The sequence below is a fragment of the Halichoeres trimaculatus genome, unplaced genomic scaffold (assembly GCF_033239565.1).
Source record: "Halichoeres trimaculatus isolate MK-OKI-2021-1 unplaced genomic scaffold, fHalTri1.1 fHalTri1_scaffold_17, whole genome shotgun sequence".
In the NCBI taxonomy this organism is placed as follows: Eukaryota; Metazoa; Chordata; class Actinopteri; order Labriformes; family Labridae; genus Halichoeres; species Halichoeres trimaculatus.
Genome location: NW_027437195.1, coordinates 18,241,201 through 18,255,610, shown reverse-complemented (window position 1 = coordinate 18,255,610; position 14,410 = coordinate 18,241,201). Strand labels below are relative to the sequence as shown.

General features: G+C 42.1%; 1 protein-coding gene across 3 annotated transcripts in view; it reads left to right on the top strand.

The window, feature by feature from the left end:
• tiam2a (TIAM Rac1 associated GEF 2a) overlaps positions 1–14,410 on the top strand; it is a 78,564-nt gene that overhangs the window by 60,585 nt on the left and 3,569 nt on the right. For all 3 annotated transcript variants that reach the window (XM_074691496.1, XM_074691497.1, XM_074691498.1), the window contains 10 exons: positions 2,467–2,688; positions 4,111–4,179; positions 6,015–6,140; positions 6,629–6,737; positions 8,955–9,134; positions 9,416–9,534; positions 11,191–11,299; positions 11,760–11,818; positions 11,919–12,021; positions 12,281–12,374. In XM_074691496.1, coding sequence (XP_074547597.1) covers positions 2,467–2,688; positions 4,111–4,179; positions 6,015–6,140; positions 6,629–6,737; positions 8,955–9,134; positions 9,416–9,534; positions 11,191–11,299; positions 11,760–11,818; positions 11,919–12,021; positions 12,281–12,374 — 1,190 coding nt within the window. The remainder of the gene's footprint in view (positions 1–2,466; positions 2,689–4,110; positions 4,180–6,014; positions 6,141–6,628; positions 6,738–8,954; positions 9,135–9,415; positions 9,535–11,190; positions 11,300–11,759; positions 11,819–11,918; positions 12,022–12,280; positions 12,375–14,410) is intronic.

Sequence of the window (14,410 nt, the reverse complement as noted above, 5' to 3'; positions counted from 1 at the left end):
AGGCAACGTTTTTCCAATCTTCTATTGTCCAGTTTTGGGGAGCTTCCTGTAGCTTATCTGCCACAAGTTTCGACGTGCTGTGTGTTCAGAGATGCTCTTCTGCAGACCTCGGTTTCAACCAGTGGTTATTTGAGTTACTGTTGCCTTTCTATCAGCTCCAACCAGTCTGTCCATTCTCCTCTGACCTCTGGCATCAACAAGGCATTTTGGCCCACAGAACTGCCGCTCACTTGATATTTTCTCTTTTGGGGACCATTCTCTGTAAACCCTAGAGATGGTTGTGGGTTAAAATCCCAGTAGATCAGCAGTTTCTGAAATACTTAGACCAGCCCATCTGGCACCAACAACCATGCCACGTTCCAAGTCCCTTAAATCCCTTTTCTTCCCCATTCTGTTGCTTGGTTTGAACTGCAGCAGATCATCTTGACCATGTCTACATGCTAAATGCTTTAAGTTGCTGCCATGTGATTGGCTGATTAGAAATTTGCGTTAAGCATTTGGACAGGTGTGCCTGAGAAAGTGGCAGGTGAGTGTATTCCTGTGAAGCATGTTTGCGTTGTACCTGTTGGCGTGTAGTAAAGGTGACATTGGCAGTAGATTTGTGCTTTCTGCTTATTGAGCACCAAGTTCAGGATCAAGTGTGTTGAGTGTGTTTTCACATCCACAGGTATGTCCACATGCAGTGTATGTATGTGTCTCTTGTGCTCTCCACTGTTGGTCCCTCCACCAGCGCAGAGGGAGACATTAAGTCCCTTTATAATTATCATCCCACATTCAAAGAGCTGCAAAGTGGAGCGCCGCTGTGGGCGGTGGATCACTTGAAAGAGGCTTAGCCCAGACATACATAGAGGACACAGAGAGGAAGATTCCCCTTCTGCCTCCCTCTCTATCGCTCTCCTCCTTCCAGCCTGTCATTTTCACACAGTCTATATTGTAGCATTGGAGGGCCGTCTCTGGAGTGACCGTGCTATAATGAGCTAGCTGATGAGTAGCAGGCTTATTAATGGAAGCCTTGATTGTCTGTGGCCTCACTGGGTGTGCATGGGAGGGGTGGGGGTTATGGGGGAGCTCACAGTTTCAGAGCAGAGTGACTCAGACAAGCTTTCACACACTGCTCGGAAAGTGTGTACGTTTGCATTTTAATGCCTGCAGAATGCAGCGTGCATTGATCCATGTGTGTTGATGATCAGTTTTTAGCAGTGAGCAGCACTGGAATGCTTGCTCATGTGACGCACACATACACACTCGCTCGCAGTGGAAGGCAGAGAGTGCTGAGCAGCTGTTTTGCTTGGCGTGGTAGCCTCCCCACTGTGCTGAGCAGCGGGTTGGAACCTGCTATTTCTTCTCACTTATCAGCTTCTGCTGATTCCAGTTACTGCCCTCAGATTATAATGCTAAAGCATGCCATTCACTTGGGGCCTGGTCATGGGGATTCTATCTTTAGCGCGCACATGCAGAACATAATTGATTGCTTGAGTGTTCTACTCTAGCAGGTTTTGGGCTATTGATGAAGTGTTATGCTAGCTGGGTCGTTTCATTTTAGGGGTTTTGTTGGGTTTTCATTAAGAGTATACATTTTTCATAGATCCTGAAAAGTGCATACTCCACTTAGGCAACCATGGTGTTGTAGGGAGAAGAAGAAAGCGTGTTTCTTTCACAGGAAATATTGAGAAAGGCTGGTAATTGTTCATTGTCTTCCACAGTTGCTCACTGACAACAAAACATTACCTGCCACAGGCAACACTTCATAACACCGTGCTCTCTACTGATGCTAATTTTCCTACCTGAGGCGATACAGTCCAACTCAAAGTGACGCAGATTATGTTTCAGCTGAACACCTCTGTAAATGTTGTGACGCTGAGGTCTTCATGGGGTTGCACCTAGCTAAGAAGTACAACGCAGCGAGGGGAAATGATCCTTTTTTTCCTGAATGAACCGAGGCGGAGGAGTTGGAAAGTGAAGTGCTTCTTACTGATCCCTCAGCACTGCTGATATGAGCTAATACATAACCTCTTGGGATCAATTGACATGTCGAATTTTCTGGAGTTTATGTGGCTAAAAGCTGCATAACTGTCCATAATCGGTTAAGAGTAATAAAGCAATGATATGTAAAGCTATCTGTGGGGGTACCAATTTAGTCTTTCAGATGAACTACCAAGTCTTTGATGCAAAGCCAGTTAGTATAGAGTGCATAATGAAATCTCCATAGCATGATTCAAAAACCCAGTGGAATAACTGGCCATGCACAGAGCAGAATTACACACATCATTATTTCCTACAGAAGCGGAGCTGGAATCATTAGTGGTGGATGTTTAAATAAAAGAGAATTTTTAATTTGAGAACATATATTAGGGTGTGAACATATGTGCAAGTAGTTTGACATGTGATCTGATTTAATTTATCTGAATGATGTAATCTCAATGGTCTCACCCTAACAACCCTCCCCCTCTCTGTCGCCCCCTACAGAGTGTGGACACTGTGTGCACCCTCTACCAGTCCTTCCAAGAGGGGACAGGCCCAGGCCCTGGGGGTTTGATGGATGAGCCCAAGGATCCTCCTGCGCGGCAGGGAGGTGGTCCCTCAGGAGACACCAGCCTGCTCAGACCTTGCCCTAAGCATATGAGCGCCACTGAGAGGTTACGCAAGGTCATCCAGGAGCTGGTGGACACGGAGAAGTCATATGTGAAAGTGAGACCGCAGGGCTTCTGTCTTATGAGAGTTTCTTAAAATAAGCGAGCATGAATATTTGATTAAACACGTCCTCATATTTCCCTAAGATTATGAAGTCTGGTCATTTTCCCATTTTTTACTCATCGTTATAAATTTTTATACTTTCATTCTGTTTAAAGAGGAAAAAACACTTAAGATCTTTTGAAACTAACTCTGGCTGACTACGCCACGGTTTTATCAAAAGTAATGAGTGTTATCACCGGCAGCCACCTAAGTTCAACAACCAAATAAAAATACAACAACATCTTGTTAGATGAGTAAGTTCATTCCTCCTCATGTCTATGTACTAACAGGTAAATCCAGTTCCATCCTTTATAGTAATGTGTTAAAACGATTAAAAGTAACTATATTTGGCCCAGAACAGGTGATGCATCATTCTGAAAATGATCTTCCTGTAAACTGTCTATAGATTTCCTTTACTCTTGGTTTGTACCAAAGAAGAAGAGCTAGATAAAAGATGTTTATTAGTAAATCTTAGAAGTGCAGGTAGAGGCTTTTTCTTATCTTCCGACATCCCAAAGGCTGGTTGTTTTTCCTTATATTCCATCTTAATGAAGTGTAAACAGTCGGCTGGTTTCAGCTTCATATTTAGTATGCAGACTGCAGACGTGAGGGTGTTATGGATCTTTTTAACTCAGCAAGAAAGAAAATTAGCATGTTGCTCAAAATGTTTAGCCTCTCGTTTTGCCACAGAATATTTAACTCAGGGGGAAGAACTACACATAAGATATTTATGTGTTTCCTGTGTCACTGCCAGAGCTTCTTCTTCCCTCCTCCTCCTGTCTAGCCTTATTTATCTCCCTCCTCCCCAATCACTTGCCCGCCCTCATGTTTTTCAATACGACCTTTTCCTCCCTGACGCACATTACGAAGACGCATTCATGATTATCTTTGACTGTGTAACACTCGTCATCCCTGGCATTTTTCCTTTTCTTCTTCACCTCCTCATTTTTCATTAAGTCCCCTCACCCGTGCACCCCTCTCCTTCATACAGCTGTAAATTTGTAATTGAGGGAGGAGATTGTCTTTCCACAGAGCCTTGATGCAGGCCTGCTCGCCCGTATCCATGCACCACAAGTGACTGAGGCAGCTTGGAGGAGGGAATGAGGAGGAGGAGGAAGAAGCTCATAAATCAACCTAATGAGAATATCCCCACTGATACCAAGACAAGCTACAGCCACATTAAAGTAGTGAGGGAAGGGGGGGTGGAGGAATGAGGGGAGGGACTGTGGGAGAGAAACGATGGGAGGATATAAAAGAAGAAATAAGCAGTAATCTGATGATGGAAGCAGTTTTAAAAGACAGACAGGTTAACTGAAGATGTTGGTTTTTGCTCTTTGACTCATGTCCCTGATGTTGTTCTGTATTTGATGGTTTCAGGACTTGGCCTGTTTGTTCGAGATCTACCTGAAACCGCTGCAGAATGAGACCTTCCTCACACTGGATGAGGTAGGTAGTGAGCATAATGAGTGTGGTTTCATGTGTGTTTATGTGCACTGTAATGGTGATGAGAGGTGTTGATTCCAGAGCTGTGTCCTGGGAGGTGTCGAGGCTGGAATTCATTGAGTGTGTATTACCCAAAGGTGATGTGGATGAACAGTGCTAGGCTAGATATCCCTCATTATCACAATGACTAGCTGGAGGACAAATTAGCATTCCCCTACCCTGACCTTCTCGCGTCCCGCAGGGATATACCGACAGAGGCTGGCTTAAGAGTAAACCTACACCTTTAGAATTAACTCAGGATTCACATACTACAGTTTAGCTGTTCGATGATACCTCCACATTATACGTAATCATTCACATTAGTTTTAATTGTGTGCTTCGTAGCAGTGGACAGTGGTATCAGAAGCACCCTATCACCTTAGCCTCGCAGTCTCCCACCCTGTGTGCAGCTCCAAGCCACGCGTGACCTCAAACACAGGACGTCTCCCTCAAGATGCGCCGGTCGATAGGCCGCTGAGCGCTGGGGCAAATTAAAAGGCCATTAAGGGGCAGCGCGACATGTCCAGACACAAAAAGGACAAGGGCATGTGGGCCCTCAAACTGCTTTTAATGAAGGGAAGCTGTGTGTGTGTGAGTGTGTGTTGGGTGTATGTCAGACAGCAGAGGTTTGTATGGGTATGTGCTGTTTAATAGTGTGGCCATAGCTTGTCCCTAGGTGCCTTTATCAGAGATGGAGCCATCAGGATGTGCTTTTTAAAACACTCCAGGGTGCACTTCTGACTGACTGTTATGAATTACAACCCACCTTAGGTCTTTATTTTACCTGTAGCCTCATATTGCCTCACTTCCTCTCCTACTTCCTTTTAGGGCTGCAACTAAGGATTGTTTTAGCAATCAATTTCTCTGAAGATTATATTTACCATTAATCTTTGAATCGGGAAGACAAAGAAGATGAATGTATTTTCACTTGAAGAATCAACAGTTTGGGCAAAATAATAGAAAATGTATTGTTATGTCATTAAATTAAGAATTTAGTGAGCACAAAAGCAAATAAATAAAATGTGTCCTCAATCTTTTCACCTGCAGGTCAAACAGTTCACCCCCTCTGCCCTACCGCTATCTGTAGCAGCTAACGCTAATGCTAACGTTGGTTTAATGAACTCGTCGTGGTTTTCAAACGGTGTGACGATTTATTAAACAGACAAAACGAGTCCTAGAAGACATACCATGCATTTCACAATATATAAAAGGAGTTTACGTGGGATTTTGTAGCTCCTCACCTCGCTGTTGAGGTCCCTTGCTCGTCATCGATGACTCCAACATGTTTGCGTTTTAAGTGCTAGATCATTGCAGTCGTACTGCCGTGCCATGCGAGGTCATTTTTGCTAATGTGGCAGTTAACACGCTGTGTGCTTTTACTCAGCGTGAAATATTCGCAAACTCCGATTTATGCCATTATTCGTGTGTTTACTTGTTTCCTCCACCTGCCGGCTCGGCTTCTCCTCCGCCACGCTGATCTGTTTACATGTAACGCATCCAGCCCAGCAGCCCAGGCAATGTACACTCCAGTCCAGTAGGTGGCGGTAATGTACTTTCGGGTAGTTGCCAACCGTTAAATAATCCAAAAAGGAAGAAGACAAATAAACTGAAGACGAACTAATACAGTAATAGCGCAGCAAAGTGCATCGAATATGGAAAAACGTTGACGCTTTTACCAATCGATTTTTAACGGTTTTATCGATTCGTCGTTTTAGCCCTACTTCCTTTTTCATCCCCTTCCCATAATTCCACACTGCCTCTCTTTAAATGCATTAACATACTTCCCCCATTCTCCTCAGATGGAGAGTTTGTTTGGCAGCCTGCCAGAGATGTTAAACTTCCAGAGGGTCTTCCTGCAGACCCTTGAAGAGAGGATTGCCTCCTCACCTGATTTCAGCACCCTGGAGACCCCATCACAGTTCAAGGTGAGACACAAAGACAGCAACAAAGCAAAATATTGACAAAATGTCCAAATATTCCATGAGTAGACAGAAAACAAGTATTTTCAAACCAGTAGATTTCATCCTCTCTGCCAGAGAAAGGCCAAATGTTTGTGAGGGTGAGGTTTATAAATATTTGAGGTGGTGCAACAGGAGCACAGCTGATTTATAGGCATGACATGACAAGGTGTGGGGTCTATCGATCGAGGCGGCGCTTCACTGGTTAGATTGTGAGCTGCTGAAAGCTAGTGTACTCAAGAGGTTAGGTGAGAAGGAGAGGACAGAGGGGGGTGTGTGAATAGTCTCCTGAGAGGGGGAGGGTTTGAGTGGTCCGGTCATGACTTCCCATGTTCACACTCTTTCATCCTTTCTCTCTGTACTCACTGGGCTACGTGTAGCATCACCTTCCCTCCATCTGTGTGCAGCTCTCACTCCCTGTCTTTGTTTTTCTCTCACACCCTCTTTGTGTACAGAAGCTGCTGTTTTCCCTCGGGGGTTCTTTCCTCTACTATGCCGACCACTTCAAGCTCTACAGCGGCTTCTGTGCCAACCATATCAAGGTCCAGAAGGTCCTGGAGAGAGGTACGGCACATACCTAATCAAGTCAAGCATGCATGGCTACATAAAGCTGGACACCCGCTGCAAAATTGAGAGCAGGGTATAATGAATACATCTGCAAACACTTACAAATCCAGAGTGTCCCGGGCTGTCTTGCACCCATGTTGCATCAGAGATACCTCACAGTCTTTCACTCCTGAGGATTTGACCTTTTCTCTTGGGAAGCAAATCAATTTTGTACAAAAGGGAATGACTCAGAGTGAGACTGAGGCTGAAAAATCTGCTCTGTTCAACCCTGTTTCATCTCCACCACTATGCAAAACCTCAGAGCTGGTAGAAGCAAGACTCCAAACATTTCATACTTTGTTTCTTTCTAAACATGTGATACTATTTCCAGTCATATCCAGTTAAAACAAATACACACATTAAAAGTCAGACTTTGGATAACCTTGTCCACCAGCAGCTGATATGTGACCGTGACAGCCTGAGAGCCCCAATAATTCCTCATGTCTCGCTCAGCATGTGACAGAGTAGACATTTTTAAGTTGATTTATACCCGCTAAGACGGCGGCCTTTCTGCCACTATTTGGGAACGTTGCCCAGTACAGAGACGTGTAAGGAGATTGGCTTCTTTGTGGATGAGGAGGGAAGGATTTGGGGTGGCTAAATTGCCCCCCTGTGCCGCTTAAATCTGCCCCATTACTAAAATTGCGTGGGATATTCCTCAAAGTAAGCAGCAGGATGGATGTTTAATAGGATTAGAGGGAGAAAAACTCTGAAAAGTCTCTGATGGGTCAGAAGCACCTAGAGGAAAACAAATTTGGTTATGAAAGCAACACTTGGGCACTAAAGAGTTTTCTGCATTGTTAAATATTTTTAAAACTCATAAAAAAACACATTTGATGTTTTATTATTCCACCATGCTGCTCTAATAAGTTTTTATGCATTCATCCTTTGGGGTAGCCGTTGTATCAGGTCTGTGGCTGTTCTTAAAAAACCCTGTATATCTGTGATTCAAGAAGCCAAGGAGCATCATCCTGTCAAAGTTTGAACTTAGTTACCCTTTCAAAATATGAGCATTTAGTCATCATGACACACATAATCAATATGTATTGTACATTTTTGCTCCACCATCTTTTTCAGGGGGATGTTAGCTCAGTTATTATTCTTGAGTGCTTCAGTCTGTGGGCACTGCCAGCTCTGTGCTTTACAGCTCGTAATGTGTGGGTGAAGGGAGAAAATGCCAGACTCAAAGTGCTCCTCTCGCATGGCTCAAACACATCCTACTCTTAAAGTAAAGCTTTAAATGTTGGGGTGTGCACTATTATAGTTGGCGCACACAAGCTAATATTTGAACAGCATGCAGCACAATAATTGCACAGTGCAGATGTTGATAATCAAGAAAACCAAGGTGGTAGTTTCACTGTAAACTCATGGAGTATACATTTGGCTCAGCGTGATCCAGCACACGCACTGCAGGTTGGTCACAACCAGCTCATCCAAGGACACACAGGAGAAACCTGTGGGTGTCTAGGAACCCTTCAAGTTATTGTATACCTGTCTCTGCCGTCTTCATCACCTCTTTTCTCTCCCATCATGCCAAGGGCCTTGGGTTGCCTTAGTTTCCCCGTTTATTTGTCGACTCGTTAATTGCCTGCCAATTACTCAGGGAGGTGTCGATGTTGCTGCCTGTCTGAGGCTGGGAGTGCTATAATTAATACTTTAATGGCCCCCCTCGGTAAGTGGTGCGGAAGCATACTGCTGAGGGAAATGTCATCACCTTTACAGAAGGCTTGTTCAGTGTTACACCTGCAGTTTTACACTACGCCTTCGGCTTCAGTGGCAAACTTCAGCATCCCAACCTGGCCATTTTCACCACATAGCTAAGACAGCTTCAGGAGACTTGTTCTGCTTAATTTTATGAAACTTTTGCTTTCAGAACATTTCTTGTCTCCAGTTTATAATCCTTTTAAAAGATCTTTGTAAAAGATTTATGTTAACACCCTTTAATAAAGCACTCATAATGGTAGGTTGAGGAGAAGCCTACAGTACCCCCTGCTGGACACACCTTATTGCACCATTACTCTGCACTGGCCTTCTTAAGACTGTTTCAGATTCAGCTCATGTTCTATCTTCACATTTCTTCCCCATGTGTCCAAGGTAACACCAGAAAACACATCAACCATAGGCAGAAAAACTGCTAAAGATTAATATTAACTCAGCATGCGTATGTTTTATCAGCTAAGACGGATCAGGCCTTCAAGGAGTTCCTGGATGCAAGGAATCCTACCAAGCAGCACTCATCCACCCTGGAGTCCTACCTGATTAAACCGGTGCAGAGGGTGCTCAAGTACCCCCTGCTGCTCAAGGAGCTGGTCTCTCTCACCGACGCTGACAGCGAGGAGCACTACCACCTTACAGGTAGGGAGAGAAGAACATCCACAGTCCCACATCCACGCCCACAAACACTCAGGGAAGCATGCTAAAAATAAAAGCTTTGCTCACTCTTGTCACTTCTGTCATGCTGTTGTGAGTGACAACATGACATGGAGGACATCTCAGCATGTACAGACTGATGGGTTTCCTCCTTAGCAGAATACACAACCTGAGCAAATAAAATCTGCTTCTGTAATACAGAGCAGTCTCATATACAGTCAAGAATTGATCTCTGCTAACTCTTCATTCTGTTCTTGTCCCCGCAGAGGCGCTGAAAGCCATGGAGAAGGTAGCCAGCCACATAAATGAGATGCAGAAGATTTACGAGGATTACGGCTCCGTGTTTGATCAGCTAGTTGCTGAGCAGACTGGACATGATAAAGAGGTAGATGCTCATTTCAGGATCAGTTCTAATCATGCTTTGACTGGACACGGCAACAGTTGTGCGCTGAGTTAAACAGGACACCTGCCACGACATACAGATGATAAACACATGTCACTTTTTGGTTTAAGCTTTAACAAAATATCAGTGCATCAGATGGAATAATGTTTACACTGCCTCCAGGGATCAAACATATTTACAGACTGATGGAATATTAAGTAACCACTGCAGTATAAATATTCAAAGTGACTGCAAAATGATGTTGACTTATGAGTGTTTTCAACTTAATTATAAAATCCTTAGAAGATACACTGCAAAAAAACTGAACTCTTACCAAGTGTTTTTGTCTTATTTTCTGTAAAAATTGTCTTTATAGAACTTAATATGAGCCACATTCACTTGACCAGTCCAGAAAAGTGTCTTGTTTCAAGTTCTGAATGAGGTCTGATTTGCATGTAACAAGTGAAAAAATCTGCCAGTGGGGTAGGAGAAATGTGCTTGTCAAGATTCATAAAATATCTTAGCACAAGTACGTTTTTCTTACCCCACTGGCAGATTTTTTTTACTTGTAACAGGGGATTCAGACCTTATTTTGTCTTGAAATAACTTTAAATAATACATTTTTCTGGACTGGTCAAGTGATTGTGGCTTATTTTGAGCCTTAAAAGATATTTTCTACGCAATATAAGACAAAAACACTTGATCGACATTTTTTTGCAGTGTACACAGACACAGAGTGTTTATACTGCAAAAACGGAAATCTTATTAAGTGTTTTTGTCTTATTTCGGTGAAAAATGTCTGTAGACCAAATATGAGCCACTTTCACATGACCAGTCCATAAAAATGTCTTATTTCAAGTTAAAAAATGAGGTTTGAATGAGGTCTGAACTGCTTGTAACAAGTGAAAAAAATCTGCCAGTGGGATAAGAGAAATGTACTTTTCAAGATTAAAATAATACCTTCATACAAGTATATTTCTCTTACCCTACTGGCATATTTTATTACTTGTTACAAGGAATTCAGAGCTAATTTTTGTCTCGAAATAACTTGAAATAAGACATTATTCTGGACTGGTCACTTAAATGTGTCACATATTAGGCCTAAAAAGACATTTCTTACCGAAAATAAGACAAAACACTTGGTAAGATGTCATTTTTTGCAGTATACACAGACACAGACTGTTGACACTGCAAAAAAATGAAATCTTACTAAGTGTTTTCTGTCTTATTTCAGTGAAAAATATCTTTTTAGACTTAATATGTGACACATGTACCTGACTAGACAAGAAAAATGTCTTATTAAAGTTATTTCAAGACAAAAAATGACACCTGAATTGCTTGAAACAAATATAAAAATTTGCCATTGGGGTAAAAGAAATGTGCTTGTCAGGACTAGAATAATGACTTAGAAGAAGTACCTCATTTTTGTCTTGAAATAACTTGAAATTAGACATTTTTCTGAAGGTTTAATTGTAAATGTGGCTCATATTTAGTCTAAAAAGACATTATTTACTGAAAATAAGACAAAAACACTTGGTAAGAATTCAATCTTTTGCAGTGTAGGTGTTATTACTAAAACACTTGACTCCAAAAGTCTGGTTTAATATTCCCCTTGAGCTCTTTCTCTGTGATAAACCAGCTCCTGTGTGTGTCCTCCAGGTCACAGAGATCTCTATGGGAGAGTTCCTGATGCATTCTCCAACCATCTGGCTCAACCCGCATCCATCGCTTGGTCGCATGAGAAAAGACCCTGAAATGACGGTGTTTGGTGAGTCGCTGCTCCTGCCACCATTGATTTTGTAACACGTGCAAATGAGACCCTGACATTTAGCATTTAGCTAACACCCCTACCCTGCCAGACTGCGATGAATTCTGGCCACTAATGTGCACGCTACTTCTCTCCCTTAATCCCCACATGCTGTTTGATCCCAGAAAAGCCAATCTAAGAAGATTTTGAAGATTGAGTCTTTTTAATGCCCTCTATAGGTGTTTCCACATTTTCCAATGTATGCATAGTGAGTGTGTTGAGTTGACTGTACTGTACTGTGGCTGCTGCAGCACGCAAACGGAGCTCAGTGAATTTCAATATCCGCTGCTGTAGCGCTGATATGTGCTTTAAAGCTTCAAGCTGGCATCTAAAATGCTTCTGTGGGTTACACTCTTTCAGTCGGCTTTCCCCAGGAGGCGTTTGCAGTCAAAACTAAGACGATGATGTGTTCTCTCACCAGTGTTCAAGAAAGCGGTGATATTGGTCTACAGGGAAAACAACAAGCTGAAGAAGAAAATGGTAGGTACTGAGTCTGCTGCACTCGTTTACTCACACGCCACAAACTGTGACTTTGTGGTAAAATCTAACATTTTTTCTCCACTCTTGGTGTTGTGACCAGCCCAACCCACGGTCAGCTCTCTCTCATGGAGATTCAGACCCCTTTAAGTTCCGCTGGCTCATCCCACTCTCTGCGCTGCAGGTCAGACTGGGAAATACTGCAGGTAAGAGGGCGGCACACTGCCACATTATCCTAGCTAAATCACTCACAAAGTACATCCTCTAAATCTTTTTGTTCTTCCCCCCTGCTTTAAATTTCCCCACACACACCCCTAAGCTTATTCTCATGCCCACACACACACGCACACACATCTCTCCTGGCATTTCAGTTCCACTCCCTCCCTCCTTATTACCTCCTGAAACCATAAACCATATTTGGTCTGTGTGATTAAAAGCCTCTCCTTTATTTCCTGGCCCTCACAGGTACAGGCGCAGAGAGCAGCTGCATCTGGGAGCTGATTCACACAAAGTCTGAATTGGAAGGCAGACCAGAGACCGTCTTCCAGCTGTGCAGCAGGTTAGAGATTAAACTTTCTGCTCAAATCACTGTTGGTTTATTCTTGTGTGCATTCATAGACCCTGTAGACCAAAGTTAAACCCATCACACACTCCAGAACTTCCTAGTATGAAAAAATAGCCAGGGCCAACATCAGAGGATCACAGTGACAGCTGAATGAAAATAGTCACAGCTCTGCCGTAACTTAATCTTTTAGCTTGATAGTGCAGAAAATGATGCTTTACCGAATAAGTAATAGAGCCTCTGATAATTTGTCCTGTGGGGCTGACTCTGACTGAGTAATTAACAAAACTGTGACATGTAGGGGGCATGGAAGAGACTCAAAACATTTTGCGAAACATTTTTCACATGGGTTCACTAAACAACATATCCTTAATTGCTGTGCATCACACATTGGCTTCTGGGTCCCTCAGGTGTGCTGAAACCAGGTAATCTTTTCAAGGCGTCTAATTTGTGTTGATCGACAGAAACAAAGTGCAGCATAGGATAGAATACGAGACAGTAACAAAAGATTAAAGAATTTACAACAAATTAAAAAGAAGAATAAGAGTTAAAACAACGTGAGTATGAGAAAAAGACATGTGCAGTAGTGTTATGGATGGCATGATAGTGTGAGTCCAGACGGATGACCTGCGGTAGTGCACCGTCTTGCAGGGTGGGAGTCTCAGTCTGCAGCAAAACAAGCTGCTTAACCCTATATTGCTGAGCCTATCATATTTGATTTTATGACTTTCAAAGTCCTTGTTAACATGATTAATAGTTTCCTTGAAACCTTTTTTTAAAAAAGAAAAATTATTAAAAAATGTGTTCTTCCCCCTTAAGGATTATCGTTCCACTACAGGCAGCTGTAGTTGTATTTTGGCTCTTTTTAACACACTATTATTCAGGAAAATCATTCGTAACTTTCAAGAAGTTGTGGTAAGAATAACATCTAAATTATTGCTCATTTTTTGAAATAACTATTTTCTACATTGAAAGAGTGCATATTTGCTTAAAACTTTGTTAAAACAGTTGCCAAGATTGCACATTTTATCAAATGTGATACAAAAATTATATAATGAACAAAAAGGTGTAGGAAGATTTTTTGTGGATTTTGTGATAAAGGGTTAAACATCTCAGTTCTAAAAAATTTGGATTTCTTGGCAGTTTTTTGATGAGTCAGACTTTTAACTTTAGAATACAATCACTAGGGGATTTATACCCCAGCAAATGTTTTTCCATGATTTTTATTATGTTTTATTTGTCTGAGTTTCATGGGTTTTCTTGGGTAGTTTCAGCCCACTCACTGATGTCACCAAAAGTAGGCGTGTTGCTACCATCTCTGTTTTGTCAGCAAGGACGTGTTTGAATGATTTCACCAGATGCTATTGGTCAAGGGGTAAACCAATTTAGACATTATTTATTATTAAAAAGAATATAAATTGTAACCTCACATATCATAAGGAATAGGTAAACCAAAGACAAAATCCCTTGCTAATTATCCAATCCAATCCAACTTTATTTGTTAAGCACTTAAAAAAAAAAAAAAAGGTTCTTTTTAGGAACTCTTCATTCATGCTTCCTTCAAAAAAAGTACCTCACTTTGTCTTCTTTAGTTGTTCAATGCATTTTGATGTAAAGGGTTTTCTATCAGGTAAAACTTACCCGAAGTTAGTGATGGTGTGGTGATAGTGTTCTAGGGTTTGATTTGTTGGTGATATCTGTATTTACCCAAAGACATAAGGAAGATTAGTGAACTTGGCAGTATAACTCCCTGACAGGAAGGAACACAAGTAGTGTGGTGGTAAATCAAGGTTTTGACAGGCCAGCAGTTTCAGGCAGATTATTTGTGCACAGCATTTCATAAGACTGATCATGCTAGCTATGTTGGTAATAATCTCATTGCCAAACTAGTAAAGCAGTCAGAGAGCGCAGAACTCCTCCAAGCATATTGTGATTGTCACCAACACTTTAGTCCTACTTCAATGTTATACTCCCTTTCAGCAGACTGTCTGCTACAATTTGGTGTTAGTTGCAGGTTTATACCATAATTTCCA